General features: G+C 44.2%; 1 protein-coding gene across 2 annotated transcripts in view; it reads right to left on the bottom strand.

Moving 5' to 3' along the window:
* ABCC1 (ATP binding cassette subfamily C member 1 (ABCC1 blood group)) overlaps nt 1-25529 on the bottom strand; it is a 98353-nt gene that overhangs the window by 45264 nt on the left and 27560 nt on the right. For both annotated transcript variants that reach the window (XM_066576233.1, XM_066576234.1), the window contains exons 2-10: nt 18343-18519; nt 13368-13493; nt 13137-13274; nt 9488-9613; nt 6481-6542; nt 4915-5046; nt 2647-2877; nt 1151-1328; nt 386-547 (exon numbers count right to left, since the gene is read on the bottom strand). In XM_066576233.1, coding sequence (XP_066432330.1) covers nt 386-547; nt 1151-1328; nt 2647-2877; nt 4915-5046; nt 6481-6542; nt 9488-9613; nt 13137-13274; nt 13368-13493; nt 18343-18519 — 1332 coding nt within the window. The remainder of the gene's footprint in view (nt 1-385; nt 548-1150; nt 1329-2646; nt 2878-4914; nt 5047-6480; nt 6543-9487; nt 9614-13136; nt 13275-13367; nt 13494-18342; nt 18520-25529) is intronic.

The following is a 25529-nucleotide window of genomic DNA, read 5'->3' as shown; positions in this document are numbered from 1 at the left end:
CATTGGCGGCTCGTTCACTTCCCGTTTCGTTTAAACACTCTGTGCTCCGTGTTCCACATAGATCATTGTTGAGAATTGTCCACTTCTAAACAGGATGCAGGAGTGCGAGCGATAGCAAATTAGTGTGGACGTCACTTCCCAGTTAAACGAGGCATACGTTTCAGACTACAACCTTCATTCTTCCATTCCCCTTCAGACCCCCTGATGTACAGTTCGCAGCTGTCAATAGCGGACGGCTGCTATTGACTTTAATGGAAGCTATCTGTGCGCGAAGTGCACTGAATTGGAGCATGCTGGGATTTGACTTCTGCATCCAGAGATCCGACAGTGGACATTGGGACTCTCTGAATTTTACAAAGGATACAAGAAGAACAAAATTACTTACTTGCCACAGTAAATAAAGAGCCAATATAACTTGAAGGGGAGCGGACCAAATCATGTTTATATAGGTTGCCAAATCCATGAACCTCTGTGCATCGACAGACATCAAGTTAACAATCTCACCAACTGTAGATGTGCGACGTGCAGCATTGCTGATCACTAGAGCCTAAAAGTAAGGTGAAGGGTAAACAGTCAATTCACCACCGAAAACAGCCATACACACGAACACTGGCATATAAATCATAAAGGTATTGTGCCATGGTTATTAAATATGCCAGTTACAAACGTTTAAGTGCATGTTTCCTAAAGATATTAGTGATGATCTACCACCTAAGGTGCATTACATGGACACCTATCCATCGTAAAGCCAGCAAAATACTACTACTGGAGGTAGCTACACCCCCCAAAATCAGCGAACCAGCGGCAATCTAAGGGGCTGTCTCTGACAAGGCAGCCTCGTCTAACAAAGGACTTTTCCAGGATATGAAGACTATAAACCGTTTAGAGACAACTATGAAATGTCAATTGGGTCTTAGAAGATTTTAAGAAGAAAGTCACAAGGAAAGAACTCCATAACGAGCTCTCCCAATTATAATAGGAATGCTCCCACGGCTGAAAGGGAGATTTATAATTGAATCAAAAAGAGTGAAGTGAGAGCCATGTCTGAGACATCTATAACCAAACTATGTGCACACTTACAGAAAATACTGCAATCTTACAAGGAAAAAAAAAAAAGTTGGCACAATTAATAGGAACGATGAAGACATACTTTGCGATAGACAAGACCAATTATGGCTGTTTTCAGTCTCATTCCCGTAACAAAGCAGATATGAAAATACTTGTGCAAGATGAGAGTCTGAACACAGGCGCAGATGAACAGCAGTGCGGTGTACAAGTAGCCATGCCAGTCGGGAGCACTTTTATCACCCACAAACTGGATGAGCAACCTGAAAGACATCAGGAACACCGTTAACAGAAAATCACATTCCATAGACACAAAAACACAACAGTGCAGTCTTGTGAACCTGAGGCTGTATTTCCATGGGCGAGTGCGATATCATTTCGGGGGATGCATTATAGTCGCATGCAAGTGCAATGTGATTTTTTTTTTCATGCTACCATAGGCAGAAATGTGAGATTCTTGCAACAGTATCACCCAAAAACAGGACATGTTGCAATTTTTGTATCTCGCACTACAGGTGCGCTAATGGGTTCTACTCACATGCGAGTTCTGTGCATCCCATAATGCACAGAACTCATGCGTGAAAATGTAAATATAGCCTTAACTAGAAAACAGCGTAAAGTGAATGTTCACCTGCCTCGGTTTTTGGATCAAAATTTTAAACTGCTTATTGTCCTCCTTAGACAATCCTAGCCTCACTTTTCTGATACAGAATTTCACATCTCATTCATAGACAAACGTCAAGTTTAACCCCTTAAGGGTGCTGGTCTTTTGGGCCTTAAAGGGGTTATCTAGGGACATATTTTGTAAAACTTTGCTCAGCCTGCAGGAGTAAAACAGATTACATCCCCACTCCCCCGCCGCTGACATCTCTCTGGCACTCCAGTACCAACTGAACTTTCCAGTAGGGGAGTGAGGATGACCCGACACCGTTACATTAGCAAAGCAGCTATTCACCAGCTGAAGGGAGCCAGTGATTGGCTGCAATGGGAACATGGCCCCTTTGTTTGGAATATCATTGCCGACTCCTTGCATCTTGCAGTGGTGGGGGAGTGTGGAAGGGTGTGTACGTATTCCGGTATTTTACTACTGTAAGATGAGCGGCGTTTTACAGATTATGTCCTTCGATGACCCCTTTAAAGATGCAACAATTTATTTTCTTCATTGTTGAATCTGAAGCTGTAATTTTCACTTTTACCATTGTGCATATGACAGGCAGGGCTTAATAGGCTTTTGTACATGGTAGACCTGAAGGCCTTTGTTAGGATACTACAGCAGCCCATTCTGGGAAAAGCAGGACACAAAAAGTGGGTGTTTTTTGAAACTCGGCTGAATGAGAATTTTAAGGTGAGATTAAAATCCATCATTCAGTCAGAGAGAGAGATAACAGGGACTGCATGCTGTGTTCTGCACGGGAATCGGAGATTACATTGTATTCTGCCGACAGAACAATGCAGCCGTTTGCAAAGCTCAGGCCATATGCTGTGCTCTGCAAACAAGCTTCCAGAGGCCCTTTTACACGCAAATGAAGCTGATAAAGTGTTAATGGAAATTAGTGGCAGAAGAGAATTACAAGTGCTTACTTTAATATTCCTGGTCCAGAAAACATTAAAAGATCATGGACGATTTTGAAAAAGCTGCTCATGAAAAAGTAAGGGCCAAAGGTTTTATATAAAGCTTTAAACAACGAAGATTCCACATCTTTTGCGGTCGGCTTTACAATCAGAGCCTCAACCTCCTCTCCGGTTTCATCCGCTGACTCAGGCTGTTCGATAGGTTTCTTTTTAGGAGAATATGTTATTTTCACTGGTGGGCTGTAATAGAAAAGATAAGAGCCGTGTTAGGTAACAGCAGCCAAGAGCAACTATTATTGAAAAAAACTGGTTTGTAGCCCATAAAATGTCCTGCGATTATCAGGCACCATCTCAAGAGGAATTGAAACTAAGTATCGTACAAAGTTACATAACTTTCATTTAAACGTTGATTAAACTTTATTAACGTAAAACCAGGAAACCCCTGTCAGAGGTTTACAGCTGCGTCAGGACTTCCAGTCATAATTCAGTCTGCTACGTTTTTGGAGCAGAAGAGTGGAATTAAGCCGAAAGGTTTGGGTTTCCTAAGCATTTACCAAAAAAAAAAAAAAAAACACGGAAAGCTTTCATTTTTTCTTTGTTCCATCAGGTTTCCATCTTTCTTTTTTAAGCTGAACAGATAGCATCTTTTAGTATGTGTGCACTATCCTGGAGGGCCTCAAGGAAAATAGCTGTATAACTCGATATAAGCATGGGTTTAGGAGAGATCGCTCCTGTCAAACCAACCTGAGCAGCTTCTATGAGGAGTCAAGTTCTAGACTGGACCAGGTAAAGCCATTGGATCTTGTGTTTCTGAACTCCTCACAAAGCCGGGCGCTCAGAGCGGAGAACAGCTGTATGCAGAAGACAAGCGGGGGCGCCGCGCTTGTCTTCTGCATCCTCCACTGTCAGTGCAAGGTGATCGCTCATCTTGAGCAATCTTGCGCTGTAAATGACACAACGATGATCGCTCAAAAGTCGCTTGAGCGGTATCTTTTGAGTAATTATCGTTGTTACTAAATGGGCCTCAACACGGACTTGGAAAACGATTTGGGGATTTTAGTTAACTGTAAGCTTAACTGGAGCAACCAGTGTCAGGCAGCGGCTGCCAATGCAAATAGGATCATAGGGTCATAAAAATAGGTCTAGGGGCACATGACAAGAAACTTAGCTAAGAGCAGTGAGACTATAGAACTCTCTGCCTGAGGACGTGGTGATTGTGAATTCAATAAAAGGTACTGATTGTATGTCATAATCATTAACTTCAAAAAGGGTCGGTGATTCGGGGATTATTTCGATTGCCAGATTGGAGTCAGGAAGGAATTTTTTCGCTTAAAGTGAGGAAAATTGGCTTCTACCTTATTGGCTTTTTTTGCCTTCCTCTGGATCAACATTGAGGAGGGGGTAATCTGGATGGACATATGTCTTTTTTCGGCCTAACATGCTATGTTAACAACCTAATGGAAAGGAAGCTATCTGAAAGCGGTCAGTGTTTTATTTTTCTACAAACCCACTAAAATTAATGGGGAAAAGAAAAAAAATAAATAAATATTTCAGTTTTCATTTGGTTTCTCTGCTCCAAAAATGGAACAGGCAGACTGAATGGCAAAGTCGCAACGTAGGTGTGAACCCACACTTCTTTCATTATACTATATAAATGGGCTCCCCATGTGTAAAAATAAACAAAGCCTATATTCCCCTCTCCCAGCTGCCCACAAAACTCAGCGCTTGATCGTCAAGCTGTGATTGGCTGCAGCACCCTGTGACATCTCTTATGCAAGCTGCTGTAGCATGTAAACAATATGTCACAGGAAAGACCCAAAGAGGCGGCACTGGACACAGTGGGGAGCTGGGAGTATAGGCTTTATTTTTACATATGGTGAGCCCTTTATATAAAAAGTTAAATAACTGACACCACATATGACCTCCCCCTGATTACCCCAAGTGCTGTTCGTTAAACAGGAAAAGAACATTACAGTCTTGAATGAACATAGCTCATTCGACTAGAAACAGCTCTAGTTAGGCTTTTAAATGAGTCCAAAAGCATGTCATTAGCACTGATAAAACCAGAACTACAGCCTTTTAAAGCAGGAGCAAAAATACGTGTGCAGAGCAGAGGGAGGGCAGCAGGGGACGGGCACACAGCTGAGAACAATCTGCGATTCTCCCGTCTGTCCTCCTGTCCCAGAGAAGGGGCGATATGGACATTTGTTCACGTTAACACCCTCCGTCATTAACTAGAGAACACATTTTTATAGATATTGTAAGGAGATTACACACCTTTTAGCTTTCAGGTATTCTTTTTCCCAATTTTTGGCCAAAACTGGAACAACTTCAGTCGAGGTGTCTTCCTTGTTTAAAGACCATAAATCAGTGGTTTCCAGGGGACGTTTGTATCCCTTTATCATCATACTATTAAGAAAAAATAGAACATTCTTCAGTAAAAGCAAATAAACAAGATATTTTCGATATTGCCTAAAAAGGTACCCATACACATTGGAGTAAAGTAAGCCAATGGGCAGGTCTGCGTGACTGTACGGCTGTGTCCCAACAGTTGTCGTGCAGTTGAAAATCTATCATGAAAACAAAGGACTGTGTGTGGCTACACAAAACTTGTGTACTTTTACGCAGAAACATTCATCCCCAGTGAATGGAGTTTGACGGAGATTGTTCCAGCCCTCCTGCCTCCATTGACTATAAGCAGGCAGTCTTTCATAAGTGATGCTGCCTGTTTACACGGGCGGATCAGTTATTCAGTTTTCTGAATGCAGAAACTGAACAATGAATGAGACACAAATGAATTCTTGTTCATCGTTCAGCCGGGCATGCATGTACACTGAACGCTAATCGTTCAGATTCTCGCTGGATAGTGGAAATCTGAACGATTATCATCCTGTATAAGATGGCATTTAGGCTGGATTCAGACGACCGTATATCAGCTGGGTTTTCATGCCCAGCTGATATACGTTGTCTCTCTCTGCAGGGGTGGGGTGGGGGGAGGCTGGAAGAGCCAGGAGCAGTGCTCTGAGCTCCCGCCCCCTCTCCGCACTATTTGCAATGAGGAGAGGCGGGACGGGGGTGGGGCTAATTCACATAACTTAGCCCTGCCCCATCCCGTCTCCTTTCATTGCAAATAGTGCAGAGGGGCGGAAAGGGGTGAAGGAGGCAGAGAGGGGGCGGGAGCTCAGTTCTGCTCCTGGCTCTTCCATCCTCCCCCCCTCCTGCAGATGAGCACACCGTATATCGGCTCGGCGTGAAAACCGAGCCGATATACGGTCGTCCGAATCCACCCTTAGTGTGTTTTGCTTATTGCCCAGACAAGCAGGAGTTTATTATCGGCTTACAACCTTTTGTAAAGCGTACCTTATTTGTGGACTTAAAGCTGCTGAAATTAAAAACAGGTGCGACTGGTTTGGGCCTTACACATTCTGTGTCTTGTTTAGCCTCAAAATCTACTAAAAATTGCTTGCACTCCACATCAATAATCTGCATCTATTCCGGTGTTTGAGGAAGTCTGACTTTACTTCGTACAGCAGTACTTGCAACAGGCTAGGGGTAACTGGGCAGCTTTCATGCAGCCACCGTGCTTTTTAAATTTAGTGTTAATTACCGTGCAGGTTTTGCGTATAAAACGGTTTCCCTAAAGTAAAAATCATGCGGCTATTCAATCAATATGAGAACCACAACAGCTGCAGTTTTTAGTCACCCAATGTGGCCTTCTGCCAAATGCTAACAATACTACATGAGCTGTGTAAGAGCGATGTATTGGGGATTCAGGTATAAACCTGCTGGTGGGATAGAGTGTCAGTCATTCAGTACACGTTGGACGTATTCAGAGTATCTCACCTGCTTATCCACCAGAACGTAATTTTAGACAGAAAAGAAGCACCTGATTCCGGACACGGATTCTAAAGAGGGAAAAAAAATAATAATAGGTAGATTAAAAAAGGCATACTTCAGACAACACCAAGCTCTATGATGCCGTTCCCATGGGGCTTATGTAACTGCCTTCCCGTATCGTTGTCAGGTACTGATTTTTTTGTTTTTCCTTGGTTGGCCAAGCCTGTTAATGACAGGATTATTCCCACAGTTCCCTGCCTTGCTCCATTCCAGTCCGTCTCTATAAAACGCCGCTCTATAGAATGTTCTTCATTTCGCTCCCCCTTGATTTCATCACTCAGCTTGCAGCCAATTCTGATGTAACAGGAGTGTTCTTTACTAAAACTCCATATATCCATCGTCAGTGTTTTTTTTTTTACTGAACTGCTCCTTTAAATTCTCGGATGTAGCGGTTCAAGACCATTAGGATCTTAGAAGACCATTAGTTACTTCATACCATTCCCCTGGGTACGGCCTTGGCAAGTTGTTTTGTAGTTACTGGCACTAAATCTTGATCTTGTCAATTTCAAGCTTCATATATGGACTCCTTGCGTTTTTCTTTTTTTCACGCGATTGTCAATGGGACTTTCTAATGCTAAAAACACCGTACAAAGATTGTAAAGCACCAACTTGCGCTGCGCTTTTGGCCCCCTGCACACGGGCGGAAATTCTGCAGTGGGATTTCCCATAGAATTTCCACCTGTGCCCGCACAGAAATGTCACTCCTGAGACGGCACATCAGAGAGCCAGAGCCGCGGGAGCAGGTGAGACCCGCACTGGTCCCTGCAGGGGCGCAGGTCTGTAGGTGGCCTTTAACATTAGAAAGTCTAATTGACAATCGCGTGGAAAAAACGCAGCGATATCGCGTAAAAAAACTTGAAAGAAAAACGCAAGTGTGCAGGAGCCCTAAGAGGCATTAAAAAGGACACGTACTAAGATTACAGGCTTTGTGCATCAAAGCAGTTTAAGAAAAAAAAAGTGGCCTCCTTTCCCATAGGAAGCCAATTGGTGCTCAACCTTCTCTCTTTCAGCTACCCTCGGAAAAAAACAAAGAAAAAAAACTGTAGAATCAATCCCCTTAACGATCACCATAAAGATGCATATGGACAGTAATTAAGAGATTAAATTTACAAAATTACTAACATACCCACTCCATATACCGCCCGCCGTACAGTTACAGCGAGTGGCTTTATGGAGTGATTTACTCATCACGGCCTTAGCCTAATCAAAATGTAATTAACTGATAGACATTATACTGCAACAATATAACATTACACAATGAATGAGCTTCATTTTCCTACCGACCAGGAGTGACACATGAGAGATAAAAATCTTACAAAAAAAACCACACCTACGTTATTCAATTACTGATTCTTAAGTGTAACAACATTTTATAATCCTTTTAAGTAACAGTATGACAGGTCTGAACTTCTACCCACTCACATTCTTGCATTACTTTCCCTTAGCAAAGTTTTCTTGATTTGGGAGCAACTAACCCAAGTGATGAGTATGGAAGAAAGTGGATATTAAGCCCAATAGTAAACACTCCTCTTGGTTTGTATGTCCCACTATGGGAACACATTGAACTCTTTGTATATATACAAAAGAAGGTTGAACCATTGCTTGATTAGAGCTAAAGGACATTAAATCAGATGACTTGCTCCTCCACCACATGCATAGTGTAGTGAAGAGGAATTAAATGGAGACACCATGCCCCAGATACTGCTCCGGACATTGGGCGGCAGTGTAACAATTGGCCCATAGCAGACTACAACATTAAAGAGGACTTGCCTTGTCCTTAAGTCAGTGGGACCAACTGCACAGTTTTGCATTCGCAATCCTGTTGACTCAACTTTTTGTTTATAGTTACCCAGGTACAGGCCCATCAAAAATTAGTCTCCCAGCGCTGTGAATAAGTCACGTTGGTGGGTCACTACCACTCAATCAATTCTTATGGAATAGCTATTGTAAATTACAGCAGCCTGTCATTGTACTGGCTGTAAATAATTTCTGTACTCATTCGGCAATGAATCAAAGAACTAGTCACTACGCTATTAAAAGGGTTATACCAGAATTGACTTTCATCACATATCTACAGAATAGGTGATAAACGTCTTTGATCAGTGGGGACCTTACTGCCAAGACCCCCACAAATCCCAAGAATACAGATTCCATGTCCCACCTCTCTTCCTCACTCTCCACCCCCCGCCTCTTTTCCCCTACCGAATGGAGCGGTGGCCAACCATGCACACTGCCACTTCATTCATTTAAATTAAGCTACCAGAAATAGCCACGGGCTTGTTTAAAGCCCCATTTACACGCAAAGATGGACGCTCAAAACTGGCTCAAAGACAGTATAAGTGACCGGTTTGGAGCGATCATTTTGCATAGCTACTAATGGACACGAATGTGCATTAGCAGCTGATTAATATTATTTGCATATTAAGGAGCTGCCCTGAGATGTATTTACAGAACAGCAGGTGGTCTGTTCTTTAAATACAGGTCCTTTATTCTGCTGCAGGCCGAAGGCCATCAATGTTATCAGCGCTGCCCTCAGAGAACTCAGCTTGCTGTCCCTGCCATCACAAACTATGCATTTCATACTCACATGAAATCAATCGTTCAGCAGAAAAGCAAACGATGGTAGGATTTAGATGCAACGATTATCGTTCAAAAGCCATCGTTTGGATGAATTTTGAGTGATAATCGTTGTGTCTAAATGGGCCTTTAGACCTTCACTGAACTGAAGACAGGATATGGTTTAGGTAAAACTTAGGCATCATTTAGATGGATGCAATATTGATGATTTTAGCATCTGTATTACAGTCACATTCCGCCCCAACAGCGGGTGTAAAGGCCTGAACTTACAGCATCATAGGGAAAAAATAATTGCCAAAAAGCCTAAAAACTAGTAAACCGTGTATGCAATTAAAAGGAAAGATTTTATATTTTATGAAAATAGTCAGAAACTTACCGGATCACTGACTCTTTCGGAGAAGAGTGGAGGCTTATCGGGGAAGGCAGACAACACCAGCTCCACCAAAACCAACAGGAAATATATGTAAAATGTGACATCCCGGAACAAGTCTATACTGGCACCCTGCAGTGAGGAATAAAACAAGGAGACAACTAAGGGGCATGCAGCACATCATCCCAAATAAATGGTAAAATGTGTCCTGGTAGTCAGGGTCTGTTCTACATCTAAAACCACACAGCTGGATACAAAGCATTCGCTTATTACAGTCTTATGACTGTTCTTTTGAAGTGACAGACTACTTCCATCAAAGGGTTTCCATCAAAGAAATTAGGGCATGACAAGTTCTCCATATTTTAGGTTGGGTTGGCACGCTGAAGTGGTGGTGTAACAGGCAGGCAACGCACCACTAAAGTGCTGGAAAACCACAGGAAGATCTGTGTGCCTGGTTATGAATGATGCATAATATTTCTCTCTCCACTCCATGCTCCCAGATCTTGTACGGCGACATCCGTGTTTTCTATGATGTATGACACCAAGGCCTCCATCACACAACGCTGCGTTCATTGTGGTTTCAGCAGCGCTGGCATGCATTTTGCCAACGTTTTGGAGCAATTCCTTGCTGGACGCAGGATTTTCAACCATGCTGCCAGCAAGAGATGGTTTGTCTAAGGCTGACAACTTCACCAAAGCCTGCAGGAACGCTGGAGAGCAGTGACAGGGACCCGAGTGGTGCCTGCTTGGCGAGTATTCTTTTTTTCATGTAGTGTAGCTAGGGCATTGAGCGATGTCAAAAACATGGCACCAAGTTGTTCTGCGTTTTCAGCAGTGCTGAAAACACTACCAATTCACTTCAATGGGCGACATACAGCGTTTAAAAAAAAAAAAAAAAAAGCTGAAATTCCCAAAAATACAACCGTTCGAAAAGTGCCACGATTGAGCGGCTGTCTGCACCTGTGTGAGTGGTCCAATTAAAAACAATGGGAGCGCTGTACTGCGGTGCTGAAAGCGCAGCGCTAATCGCGGTAAAAAGCGCCTGTGTGAGGGGGGCCTTAGTGTTGTATGATATTTTAAGAACTTCATATAAAGCATACATTAAGCTGCAATTTAACATGGCTGATCATGGACTCCCTTAGTGTTATTTAAAGGGGCTATCCCACCAAAATCATGTAACTGGATAGGTGATAAAGAATTGATTGCTAAAGGTCTGACCACTGATCCGCAGGGATGATGAGAATGGTGCACCGCGAGTCCACAAGGTGAATGGAGTTGTGAGCATGCATGAACATTGCTCCAGTCACTGTCTATGACAACAGCCGAGTGATGCGCTTGGTATCTTAGCCCCATAAAAGTGAATGGAGCAACAGTCATGCAAACCCACCACCTCTCTAACATCTAATCATTCCTGGGGATCATATAGGTCGGATCCTCAACAAATCAATCATTTAACACCTATCTTGTGCATAAGTGTTACATTGATTTGGGTGGGATAGCCTCTTCAAACAATATTAGAGGAGTTCAGTGACCATGTAATGCACAGATCAGTAGGTCAAGTACATTTATACACATCATAGATCTCTGATATGATCTATAATATTACTTCTAGTAAAGGGTACAATAGGCTTTGTAATACTGCTGCAGAATCTTTTTGAACAAGAGGATTGTGGTTCTCTAATGATTTACATGAAATGTCTATCGTCTGGTCTGCAGCAGCAGAGGTATTAGGGTGCATTTATACGTAGCAGATTTGCTGTAGACTGGGTTACAAGTTTAGATGTGGAACTGCAACAGATTTCACTCGAGGGGGTAGAATCTGCTACACATCTGCACTAAATCTACAGCAAATCAGAGACGTGTGAATGCACACTTTAGGCCCATTTACAATGAAAGATGATCGCTCAAAATTAACAGTTTTGAGCAATCACTTTGCATAAACTGTCAAGTAGCTAATTAGTTACTTAAAGGGGTTGTCCCGCGGCAGCAAGTGGGTCTATACACTTCTGTATGGCCATAATAATGCACTTTGTAATATACATTGTGCATTAATTATGAGCCATACAGAAGTTATAAAAAGTTTTTTACTTACCTGCTCCGTTGCTAGCGTCCTCGTCTCCATGGTGCCGACTAATTTTCGCCCTCCGATGGCCAAATTAGCCGCGCTTGCGCAGTCCTGGTCTTCTGCTCTCTTCAATGGAGCCGCTCGTGCAGAATGCAGGCTCCGTGTAGCTCCGCCCCGTCACGTGCCGATTCCAGCCAATCAGGAGGCTGGAATCGGCAATGGACCGCACAGAAGAGCTGCGGTCCACGGAGGAAGAGGATTCCGGCGGCCATCTTCACAGGTAAGTAGAGAAGTCACCGGAGCGCGGGGATTAAGGTAAGCGCTCCGGTAAGCTTTCTGTACGTTCCTGCATCGGGGTTGTCTCGCGCCGAACGGGGGGGGGGGGGGGGGGGGTTAAAAAAAAAAAAAAAAACCCCCGTTTCGGCGCGGGACAACCCCTTTAAGAGTTCAGCCAGTAAATGAATGCTCCTGCAGAATGCAGATAACAGCTGGAGGTCTGCATTCAGCTGCTTTGTTCTCCGAGCTGTTAGCAGTATCCCACTGAGAACTTCCAGCGAGATAGCAGCTGAGAGAATACTATCAGTGCTATCCTGCTGAGAACTCAGTGTGCAGCACTGATAAGGCTCATCATCCCTGACTTCAGGCTGGCTTGAAGTCAGAAATGAACGAATAGTGCAAAAAGGGCAGGAGTTTAGACACTGCAATTATCGCTCAGAAGATGGCTTTTAAGTGAATTTTGAGCGATAATCATTGTGTCTAAATGGGCCTTTAGGTTATATGCACACAGGCCAGATTTTGCTATGGAAAATCCAGCCAAAAATCTGCAAGTGTTGCATATGGATTTTATTGCAGATTTCCCCCCGTGCATTGCAAAGGATAAAATCGACAGAAACAATTAACATGCAACAGATTTCAAAATTCGCAACACAAGTCAACTTAAGGCCCATTTAGACAATGATTATCGCTCAAAAGCCGTCTTTTGAGAGATAATAGTCAGTGCAGTTGCACACAACATCTTGCAGTTTTTGTTATCCCGTCGCTCATCTTCGCCTTGCAGCGTGCTTAAAGAGGATGATGAGCCTTATCAGTGATTCACAGCGGGATACAACTGATACTATTGTTTCAGCTGTATCCCGCTCCCTGATGACAGGTGGGGTATGAAGAACAGAGCGGTCCAGCTCCATTCTCCATACCTGGCACAGAGCGCTCGGCTGTATAACAGCCCGGGGGCTCCGTGCAGAAAACATCTGGATGCTTGAGCGACATCTTTTGAGCGATCATCGTTGTATCTAAATGGGCCTTTACACTAGGAAACTATAGATCTCATCTACATACTGTTTACAGATTTGCATGACTCCTTTAGTTTGCTGGTACTCTATTCCACTATGGATTTTCCATCGGAAAATCTGAATGGAAAATCGAGTATGTGTGGACAAGCCATTACATTGGGGTGCAGTACTGTATAATGTAGATTATAGCTGCTGACGGTACATATTTTCACAAATCTTTTTTTAAAAAGTTAAATATTTTCATTGTCCTGCATTATAAAATCATTACACACTGCGAGGCTTTACTGAAACGGATACATACCGGTTTTAAGGCATGGAGAACTTTGGACCTGAATATTATTATGGCACAAAGCAGAGCTATGATCCAGAAGTTTAACAATACACCTGATGACTGCTCTCCTTTTATTCGCTCATATTGAATTAAAAAAGTAGCTAGCAGCTAAAAAAAAAAAAAAAAAAAAGTTAATACATAGTATACAACAAAAACACAAACAATCCAGAGCACCATGAATGAGGGTCACAACTTTCTTACCATAGTTATACCCAGCACAGTGGGGCTTACGACATAAACAGGAGCTCGATAAATACTTTGACTCCTTTCCCAGAAGGAGTAGAAGAGATCTGCCCAGCAGACCAGCCATAACAAGAAACCTATAGCCTGCAAAAGGCAAAAAAAGAAGAAAAAAAATCAATTAAACCTACAAAACTGGAAAGCACAAGTTCCAGAAGGTCTGGTTGTAAAGCTATGGTCCACCTCGTCAGTAACCAAGAACTACAGAGCAAAGGCAGCATTTCATGACTATATTATCTCCTTTTCCACTGAATCTAATGAGATTGAGAAGGTTACTGCCTGCAAGCTTTACAGGTCAATTACAGTCACACTTCTTGTGCTTTTCTAATGGCCAGTGAGCAATTAAAACGGAAGCATAATACAGTTTTAATTGCGCTCAGCAAGTAGCCGAAAACTAGACTGCTGGGAGGGTCTCTCCAGAGAGTCACTAATTCTGCAATGGCTATGCTTGTTTCTGGATTTAAAGTGCACCTGCAGTGCGGAAACCAATATATTAGGGAGCTACATTATCTGCAGTGTGGTCTTACTAATAAGACTGCCTGAGCCGTGGTACCAACACACAACATAAGGGCAGAACATGGAAACACTTTGCAGATTGTTTGTGTGGGTATCCTCCCACATTGCAAAATATAATGGGTTAAAGGGGTTGTACCAGATTTGCAAATTATCCCCTATCCTCCAAGGATATTCTGGGACCTGCACGGAATGAATAGAGAACTGTCCAATGATGGCTATCTCCAGTAGTTCCATTGAGATCGGAGCGCTCCATTCAGTCTCCTCCTCGCTGCAGGGGGTGTACCTCCATTCTCAGGATCTCAGCAGACCTCCACCAATCAGCAAGTCATTTCCTATCCTGTGAATAGGGACAACTTGTGATTCTTATACAACCCCTTTAATTGAATTTAGGCTGAGAACGCCAATGGGTACAGGAGCTAATAAAAAGTGATGACAATCTCTGTACAGTGCTGTGGAATATGTATGTGTGAGGTAAGGAAATAAATAATGCACTTAAGTGTATAGCTTTCCTACAAAGACCAGGCTATAATACAGACTGAAGCTTGGCTGCAGGGAAACCACAGTTACCTATCACCCACATGTGCCCATTCATCTATGGCCATAAAAAAGTGTCTTGGCGCCGTAGCTTAACTATTTGGATTTTGAATCTAAACTGCAAAATTGCAAAGTTAAAATTGCACTAAATACCCTGAACCGATCCTCGCTTAAGGAAGGCTCTTTAAATAGAACGATAATTCTCACCTGTTTAAACACGGCCAACGATTTAACGATAATTTGTTCACTTATTGTTAATTTCATGCAAGCATAAAGATAACCGTTGGCTCGGTCGCTAATCGTTCGGTTTAAACACCGATCGTTCAATCGTTCTCATTGACTGGTCAGTTATGGAACTGACTGAGGGAGTTGAGTGCTGTACTGCAGTGAGGATGAAGGGTGGGTTGGGATCCCCGTCCTAGTGATCAATGGGGCACCAGTAGTGGGGGCTCCAGCAATCAGACATTTATCACCTATTGTGTGGATAGGTATAAAATACACATTATGTGAAAACCCCCTTGGGTGAAAAGTGGTTGATGTTGATCAACTCTTTTCGATGCCAAACAGCGCAACTGTGAATGTAAATCTGGGAAATAATCCACGCTATAAGGGTGCATTTAATGTAGCCAAAGATCTAATCAATCAATGGAGACCAAAAGTAGTATCCTTTTGGCCTCTGCTGGTCTGGAATATGTTGGCATCCCTTTTTTGCTATATTGAATAGTGCAATCAACTAGGTCACTCTACATAGACATCCAGTGAGAAAAGAATCAGACACTATACTTTAATACTAAGCTATGTATTAAGTATGTCATTGTATGTGTATACAGAGGCATACACTAGGCACCCATCAAGAGTAAATGTAGGGAAATCCTTCCTCCAATGTAAACTGTATAACTACAAATTCAAGGTCAGTACATGAAGAGTAACGCAACCAAGTTTAGGGTGCTTTAAATGGGGCGATCACCCAAATTCTCGCTGGAAACAGCAACTCCCTCACTTGTTGGAGACGTTTGGTTTTTAGCAAGATTAAAAACCAAGCGACTATTTGCCTATGCAAAGAGGAGCCGCTCAAGGTTGCAGTGACTCCTATTTGGTGTGAATGGAAGCAGGCAGCCGGAATGATCCAAGCCCGCTCCACCTCCATCCACTTGATCTTCTATCGCTCCTGTGTAAACAGGCAGTAGGGGCCAAAATTAAAATTAGGTTTTTACTGTCACATTTTGTAAGCAAAAGGTAATGATTAAACTTGTGCTGCTTAGCAAAGCGGTTTGCAAAATAGTTTAACTCACATTTTGCAGGTTTACTTACCGTTTACATGTAGATAATACTGAACTGAGTGGCTAATCTTGGTGACAGTGCCAGATAGTAAGGTAATTTGGAGGGCAGCCAAACAGCAAGGGAGGGGATAGCGGGCATCAGCTGCATGTGTATGGCCGCACTCACTTTGTCGCTGTCCAATGCAGTCTTGCTCAGAGCTCCTTCACACAAACAGCATCCATTAAAGCCATTGATTTCAATGGGTTCCCTCACATGCTCTATTTTTGTGTGCATCTGCACAACCAAGGCCCCATAGCAGTTTCCATTCAGAGCACTATCACGTCACACTCTTGCACATGTCAATATGTCACGCTTGTGTGAAGAAGCCCTTAAAAGTGCTTCCATATCTGTGCTGGGGGTTCCGCTCTCCTCAGGGAACAGAAGAGGAGAATCCCTGTGGCCAAACGACTCAGTCTCTGGGCAGAACCGAACAGCGTCGGGCGGACCTCACTGACTATAATGGGGTCAGCCTGCTTTCCGCCCAGGCTTTTGGACGAAAGAAAAAGCACTACATGCAGCATTTTTTTAACCACATCTATGATGGAACCCATGGCCGGAGGTTCCAACGCAGATATGAAGCCACCCTAAAAGGCCCATTTAGACACGATTATCGTGTCTAAACACTCGGCCATCGTGCACCATTCGATCATCGCTAACTTTTAGGCAGGGTTCACACAGGGCAGATTCCAGTCGGAAATCTCGCGGTTTGGCCGCAGCAAAAACCGCGAGATTTCCGCCGGGAGAACCGCCGTGGCGGCTTTGAAGCGGCTCGGCCGCATGCTTTTCCGTTGCGGCCGGCGCTCCCATAGAGGAGAGCGGGCCGCGACGTAAATAAACAAAAAAGGAAAGGTAAACAGACCTGCTCAATCTTTGGAAACCGCGGCTGCCGCCGCAGCCGCGGTTTCAACCGGATTTACCGCAGCGGATTAGCCGTCCCGTGTGGACGAGAATCCACATGGCTGGCTAATCCCGAGATTAGCGGCCACGGGCGGTTTTGCCGCGGGCGGATCTGCTGCGGCAAAACCGCGGCAAATCCGCCCTGTGTGAACCCAGCCTTAGCAAGCTAAAAATCAGCGATGAGCCTTATCAGCACCACGCGCCAAGTTCTCAGCGGGATACCACTAATAGTATTGTTTCAGCTGGTATCCCGCTCCGAGAACACAACAGAAGTATACAGAAGACAGCGCTTCAGCAGTCTTCTGCATACCCCGCTCTAAGTGCTTAGCTGGATATCAGCTGAGTGCTCCAAGAACACAGCAGCTGTATACAGAAGACAGTGCTCCAGCTGCCTTCTGCATACGCCACTCGGAGCGCTCAGCTGGTTACCAGCTGAGCCCTCCAAGAACATAGCAGCTGTATACAGAAGATAGCTGGAGCGCTGTCTTCTGTATACAGCAGGAGCCTTCATTTACACACTAATAAGCTCTTAAGTAGCTAATCAGCTACTTAAGAGCTTATGCAAAGTGAACGCTCAAAACTGTCACTCAAACTGCCGTTTGAGCGAATTTTGAGCGATCATCTTGCTGTGTGACTGCACACAGCGATTATCACTCAAAAGATTTGCTTTTGAGTGAATTTTAAGTGCTAATCGGTGTGTCTAAATGGGCCTTAACTCACAAAGCCTGCCAAACACAAACATTCTTATATAACAAGATTGCTCAGCCACGACAGAGATGGAGGCTGGATTTGTTATTGTAATGGGAATACGGCTGGTTTCACATCTCCGTTGGAACTTCTGGTCGGAGATTCCATTGCAGATTAGGCTCTAAAAAACGGAAGTAAGGGATCTACATGCAGCGTAGTCAGTCAATGGGGTCCGTTCAGCGCCCTTCAGCCGCGGGAATTCCTATTTCCTGCTCTCGAAACGGAGCAGGAAAGCAGAACCCCGGGTGCAGCTATGAAACCATCAGCCAGCCCCCTGTAAACATGTCAAAGACACCAAGAAAGGGGATGAAGAGTTACACCATGTGACTCTGTGCCAAAACCAGGCCAGAAGTGGAGATGCTGGTACGGGATTGGATTCAGGTAAGTTTTTTTCCCCCCAGAAAGACCCTATAAGTTCTTGTGAGCTTGTCTCCGGGCTGGTCACCCATCTTTGACATTTCTCATTAGTCAAGCATTTTTGGCCACATAGCTGTGACTTACTTGATGTTTTTAGGTTTTTACTTAATTCTATCCACAGATTCCACAGTGTCCACTTTTAGGCCATTAAATTTGGAGCAGGTCAACTTATGCTGCAGCTTTATAATGCAGATTTCATCTTCTGCAATACAAAGGGTGAAATCTGTGGCAGATCTGCAGTGGATTTACTGTTACCGATCTTCCTCACTATGTGAACATACCCAAAAACGGATACAGAAGTGCCCAATGGAGCCCACTAGCTTTTAACTTGGACAGTCTGGCTCCATCAAGGCTTCTGTTGTATTGACGGTAAGAACAGGTTACATTGTGTTGAGAAAGAAACAGAATGTAGCCGTCTAATAACTTCATAATATATAAATTACTACAGATCGCCCCGCAATAATTAAGACAGTCAAGGATGCCACCCAGTGAAGTAGGAACTTACGGTTTTGGCCTTATTGAGATGTGACATTCGGATGTAGCCCTGGTCATTGCGCTGGAGGTATAAAAAATAGAAAGGGAAGCAGAGCCAGAGGTAGATGCATGGGATCCATACCAGGACTGTATTCTGGAAGCACTTGGTGAAGTCTGGGTTCTCTGTATGCCAGGTAACATTTACATCCTATAAGAAAAGACCAGGAAATACTAAGTTTTCTTGCTAAAAAGTTAAATAAATAGAAATAATTAAGATTTAATATCACAGATTTGAGGTGAAATTTCAAATAGTCATGAAAACATGGCGCATTTTAAAGGAAAATACTTCTTTCCCCTACATATACCTGAGAGCCCAACAAATTCATTGGAATGATTAAAGGGCCGGTTCACATTTAGGGATTGCAGTCTGGTACATTTTTGGAGCAGAAGGGTGGATTTAAAGGTTTCCACTTTTCACCCTATTTTTCAAGAGAAAAAATTGCCTTATGTTCCATTAAGAGCTGGGGGGGGGGGGGGGGGGGAGGGGGTATTTGCAAAAAACAAAAAAACAACTTTTTTTTTTTGAAAACCCATTAAATTAAAGGTTTTTGCTCCAGGTTCCAGCGTAAATACGCAGTGAATACACAACAGAATTCTCCTACAGATCCTCCACAACTTGTGACTTCATACGCATTATGCAACCGTAACTGGTTTATATAAGACAAGTTATCGCCTTTCGTGTCGCACGTTTTCTACCATCCGGCTGTAAAAACAAACTATTTTTTGCTATTAGAAAGAGCAGTCTGGGCTTTGATAGAAGGTGTAAATCCCAGGGGCCTGGCTGACATCCAGGCACTTACAGCGCGGTTAATTTACGCCATTCAGCATTGTTTATACATAGCAAAGCGCTGGGGGTTTCTTAGAAAACCCAGCGGAGAGGGCACAGGAGCGCTTAGGGCTTTGCTTAGTCATGCTGTGTCAAGTCATCACGTCCAGCATGTGAGCTGCGGAGGGAGACGAGGGGATTCCATCCTTACAGGCGATTACACAGCAGAGTAATCAACGGGGGACGTGCTGCTGACAATGACAGGAACAAAGAGGCACGGGCTCAATTGTAGGTTGTGAGCGACAAGTCGTGCAGCCGTACTTACCCCCAGAGTCAGCTAGCGTAAAAAGTCATTAAACAAGCGCTGATCAATCACTGATCGGCACATGCATCTGCAGGAAGGATATGTACCGTATTTTTTGCTTTATAGGAGGAAGATGGGAAAAAATATTTTTAACTCCACCAGACCAGGCAGTGAGGGGGATATTACAGAAGCAATAAAGAGCAGTAGTACCGCCTCGGGGGCACTTATACTTACCTGGTCTGCGGCGTCCCGATGCCTCGCGCTGCTGGTTTTCGGCGGCGATCTGCCGTGTCCTCCGAGGTATATTCTTCTTTCTGGTGACTAGGCTTTGAATACCCCAGCTCTAGCAAAGCGAGCACTGTGATTCGATGGAGCTCCAGCCAATCACAGCCGAAACTTGATGAGCCAATCACAGCCATTCAGTGAGGTCATTCACGGAATGGCTGTGAATGATAGAGTACCGGCTCTGATTGACTGGTGCTCAATCCAATCACAGTGCTCGCTTTGCTGGAGGCGGGTTATTCAAAGCCCAGTCACCAGAAAGAAGAGAATTTCTCAGTGCAGAGGACACGGCAGCCTGCCGTAGCGCTGGGGACCATCGCGAGGGACTCAAGATGCCACGGGCCAGGTGAGTATTGATGGTTTGTGTTTTTTTTCTTTTTTCTTTTAGTTAGGGCTTATTTTCAGGAGAGGGCTTTTATTTCAAGGCTCCCCCGAAAAAGAGTAGAGCTAACTTTCTCGGTAGGACTTAATTTTGGGGAAACATGGTAGGCGTTCCTCGCACAGACAAGTGGTTTTGCACATGTATAAGCACAGCCAGGAAATGGTGCAAAGTAGTCTGCAAGGGTGGAAAATCAAGTCGTTCATTTATAACAATGCCCGCTCACCCCCTTTGCCGAGCTGTTTAACTCGTGCCAGCAGGTAATATAAACATGCAAGTGCAGTCCAGGAGACAAGAGATGATATTGCACTACATTATATCCTGTATTTAAAGAGATTCGGTCACCATCTCTTTGCAGCCCTCACCGAGAGCACCACGAGGTAGCGACAGTCACACTGGTTACAACAAGGCTGTTGTTCATCTGTGCAGTAGTTTGGGGGACACTTGCATTTTATAAGTAGCAACAAGACACAGAACTAGTCCTCCAAATTCCTGAGCTGCAGGCTGGCCACACCCACCGCGCCCTCCAGACAATGATTGCTCCTTACTAAGCATAGAGAGCTGCCAATCATTGGCTGGAGGGTAGGATGGGTGTGGCCAGACTGCAGCTCCTGATTATCCAGGACTACCTTTAGTCCTCTATGCATTTACTGCTACTAATAAAAGGCAAGCTTATGTGCATGACCCAATACAAAAGAATAGGGTTCCTATTCGTGCATCTCGCAACTAGCAAACCTCGCACTATTTTTTCGGCCGTGTGAAGACAGCCCAGGGCTCCTTTTAAACTGAATTGTTATTTGCGAACGAACCAGTGAGGTCAGCTCGATAGTTCTCGTGCAGCCCGTTTAGTCTGAACGATCCTCATTGAATAAGTCAATGAGTAATCTGCCTGTATTTCACACAAGCGGATATAAAACACTGAATGAGCGCCGTTTAAACTGAAGGAGCCACAATGATTGTTATGCCTGCATAAAACGAACTACATATGAGAAGCCAATTATTCTTATCCGTCATTCAGTTGTTGGCTTGTGTTTAGACTCAACAATTATCGCTCGCTTGGCCTTTTTTTTTTTAATGGTCCTGTAAGTAATCAGCCTATGTTCTCCTCTGCTGCGACTCACAATGGCAGATTGTCTCCCACCTTAGGAGACTGTTCCGTCTTCTGCACCAGGGACGTGTCTAGACTCGGCTCCTTGTTGGTAAAGACTTATTAACTCCGTGCAACTGAATGCATTCCAATGACGTTCTCAAGCTCATACATAGAGTTGTATCACATGCGTGCAATCTATAGTCCCCCATACAGGACAAAAGGAGAATAGGAAAAATATTGTCTAATCAGGAGGGGAAAGTCATCACGTCAGAAGTAAAACTAACGACTATCGCTATACAGAAGGAGTGGCTGGAGAGAAGCACAGCCCATCTGTAGCCGGCAGCCTCGTGATGGCTTAGTTCTGCTTGATACCAATGCAGCATGTCCTTACATGACCCCTGCAATCACACCAGTTCAAGAGGAACATCCACTACGCACTTTCTGGATAACCCTCCCTGCTCCTAATGACAGGCTTAGGTAATGCGTTTACCCCCTGTGTATAATAAAACTAAAAGATCTAAAAGTGATAAACTAAGTAGTAAAAGGTACAAATAGAGCTGGAGTAATACAACAGTCCGTCTCGCCTTGTGCCATATTAGGGTCACATAAGGATGTGACAATGTTAAAAATAGAAGAGGATTTAATCATATCTCCAGCTCGGAAGTATCGCTGTAATACCTGAAAACCTGTTAGAATGTGACTAATTGGAGGAGAAGTCATAAAAAGAGGGGGGAGGTGGAGGGGTACAAACACTCAGGAATCTTTGCTTAAATGTGCTGAGAATGCCCTTCTCCTTGATATTACTGCTGGCATACAGTAAGGGGTCGTACACATTCCACATTACGCTATACGAAGAATAGCCAAGTGTAAGCGGAGAGCGCTCTGCTGGGCGCAGTCCTTCCGGGCATTACATGGACAGCCATTTGTATGATCGGCTGCCACATAATACTACTACAGGTGGGGTTGAACCTTCCCGACATCAAGCACTGAAAGCCACAAATTTCAGCAGCCGGAGTCATTATAATCTGATTAGTTTAAAAAAATAAAAAAAAAGCTTCATGATGTAAAACGACCAAAAACAAAATAACGAACTCCAGCCTAGTCTTCCACTTGTACCCTTCAGTGACCACGACGGCCCCTTGGACTGGAGGCCAGTAGATTTATAGTAGGACAGTGAGAGCTTGCACGTCCACTACCAAGAGCCTGCAGAAGTAGACCTGGCGATTAGCACTCCCCGCCTGCACTATTAATAGGAGGAGGCTTTTCTAAGAAACCCTTCACCGCAGCCTCTAAGGTCAGTCTGGGAGAATGTACACAGCCCGTCATAGTACCAGCAACCCGGGCAGCGCTTGACAGTGCTTTTCAACACAACCCATCATTGTGAAGGGTTATGAGGTACGTTAAAATGCGCAAAAACACGTGAAAATAGAACAGAGTGCTCAGAAATGGCACAGAAATACGGCACAGGTATGTTTTTTTTTTTAGTTTTTTTTTCTGACAGAACCCCTTTAAGCGTCTACCATTTGTGCGTATGAGATGCAGTAATTCGCAGGCAAACAAATACATTTCCTTACGTCGCTCCGTTCACATTTGCATGTTGGAATTGCGTAAAGTGCTAATTGCAAAAAGACGTGCAGCATGTTCTATTTTGCAGTGTACCACGTGAGAGAGCCCATTGTTCTCTATGGGTGCATAAGCAAGCATCTGACAGGTGAGCGATTTCTCACGCGTGTTGGCGGCTGCGTGTACATGTGATGACCATCACCTGAATGCGCTGCTTCCAGTGAGAGTTTTGATGACAATCGCACAGTGTAAAGTACCCGTAGGGCCCACTAATGCAAGTGTATTTTCTCTGAAATATGCAGTGCTGAAACCCCCACAGACTAGTACTGGGGTACTCAAACGTGTGAGAAACAAAATAAATAAAGAGAAACAGCAGAATGTCCTATTTTGGTCTGACCAAAATCACCCATACAAGTCTATGGGAACATGGAAAATATGCAGAATTCAGGTGCATTTACACAAGAAAGAAGGAGAAGTCTCCTGAAACCTGCAGTTTTTTATTTTTTATTTTTTTTTGGGGGGGGGGGGGGGGGGGAGTGGGGTTCCTTAAGAACTCTTATTTCGGATTTCGAGAATAATGCTATAGGCTGTACCATCAACTAAAATGCCAGAGACCTCAATGGAAAAAACCAATAAAGCAGATGAGAACAGAGCCTTACTATCATCAGTGATTGACCTCTACAGTGTGCTGCCCATCTCCGGCTTAAGAGCCCAAGCGCTAAAATTAGGATACCCAACAAAGTGGGACAATCACAATGAATGGCTGTGATTGGTGCATCCAGCGTTGGCTATGATTGGCAGAGCCAGCTGACACACAGCTGGCTTAGCCAATCAGAGCAATCTTTCACTGGAGGCGGGGAGTTCAATCCCAGTCACTAGCAATAGATGCTTTGTTGACGATGACAAGTGGCCGGCAGCCTGCCCGAAACGCCGGAGAACAGCGGCAAGGACCTGGACAGCACCAGCTAGGAGAGTATTGATTTATGTTTTGAGCCTTGTTGTGAAAACACGGCTAAAAAGTTGTGAAAGATGCATGACAATTCTGCTGAAACCGCAGGAAATGCAGCATTGAAAAACGCTGTGTTTCTACAAACGCCAAGCACAACTAACGCGTACGTACATATACACACACACACACACACACACACCTTATGGATACTCTACCCTTGGAGACAAAAACTAAGAAGTCCCAATAATACGATCCTCATTAGGCGTCTTCTGCACACAAGAGAACCAAGCTGGCTCCGATTTGGTATAAATATGGCTATGATAATGACTAGGAGACGGAGCTTTTATTGACCAACCCCTATAGGATGAAACTTAAAGTGTGAAAGAAAGTTTATGTTTCCTTTTTTGGACGGGGGGGGGGGGGGGGTAGGAAATTAGAAGTCAGCGGTTAGAACCATTAACTTTCCTACTGCCCAGTATTGCAGAAGACTGCCAGTATCTTGGCACTCAAAAAGCCAAGCAAACATACATTCCTAGCAACAGTGCGACAACACCTCGCTCCCCGGAGGACGCCTGTACACGGGCTATTGTGATGTCGTTTTTGAAGTCAGTGTCAGTCTCATACAGATAGGATAAATGCTCTTGCATCAGAATGAAACGTGTAAAGAACGCCAGCGTTTCCCAACTCCAGTCCTCAGGGACCACCAACAGGTCATGTTTTCAGGATATCGTATGATAAGAACACCTGTGGTAATCACCTGTGCAACGCTGAGGAAACTTGGGAAACCCTGTCCTAGGCAAATTCAGCTATACCGCATTTCAGAATCCAGGTTACTCTAGCAGATAGATGCTGGGATGGGACTTTATTAGGCCTCATGCGCTGGGCACATCCGCTGGGCCGGAAAAAAAGAAGATCCGACCGCGACGGAGGGAAGATCCGCAGCGTCCGGACAGGTAAGTTTTAATTCATGTACGGATGTTCCGTGGATCCGGACGGCTTCCATAGAAGCCTGTGGGAGCCATCCCCGTGGGAGACCTGCACTAGAATGGAGCGCGCCGCGGTTTTTTCCCCGCACACGCAATCCGCGCCTCAAGGGTAAAATGACATCCGCAGGTATTTCATTTCCTGCGGGTGTCCAATGCATCCCTATGGGGCGCGGATCCGCGTGCGGGAAAAATGCTGCGGATTTTAAATAATAATCTTTTTACCATGGACATGAGGCCTTACCGTCACATCTCAAGTTAGGGGCCATTTACATCCAACGATTTCTCGTTTGAACAAGTTAACGATTTTAGGGTTTATAAAAGCAGATAAATCGTTAACTTGTTCAGATGAGGAATCGTTCCGCCGTTCGCACTCGCTGCTGGAAGATCGACTGAACGATCGGTATTTAACCTGAATGATTAGTGAATGAGCCAACGATGATTTTTATGCCTGCATAAAATGAACATAAAGTGAACGGTTGTTAATCGTTGGCTGCGTTTGTACTGCATGAACGACTTTTTGAGCGATAGTCGTTCTGTGTTAAAGGGCCTTTACAGAAAGCCGATGCTACAGATGAAATAGACTTCTTGCTCATGGAAAGCTCTCAGGATTAGATCTAGCGTTAATTTGCATGTACTGGCTTAGTAAAGTAAACAGATTAGTGGTGAACAGTAGTGCCTACGTGTTTACAAAGGATCCTTCTGTGCAAATACATCTCCAGTACATAGGTGTTCATTCATACAACACAATACAAGACGTGGCGAAGTAGGCTTCTCTGCCTCATAGTGCCGACCTGAGAATATCCAGATCCAACAATATGCATGATGGATGCCTAGCGTTA

The sequence above is a fragment of the Eleutherodactylus coqui genome, chromosome 8 (genome assembly GCF_035609145.1).
Source record: "Eleutherodactylus coqui strain aEleCoq1 chromosome 8, aEleCoq1.hap1, whole genome shotgun sequence".
Classification (NCBI taxonomy): domain Eukaryota; kingdom Metazoa; phylum Chordata; class Amphibia; order Anura; family Eleutherodactylidae; genus Eleutherodactylus; species Eleutherodactylus coqui.
The sequence above is the reverse complement of the archived record's forward strand: the minus strand, read 5'-3'. Positions and strand labels throughout refer to the sequence as shown.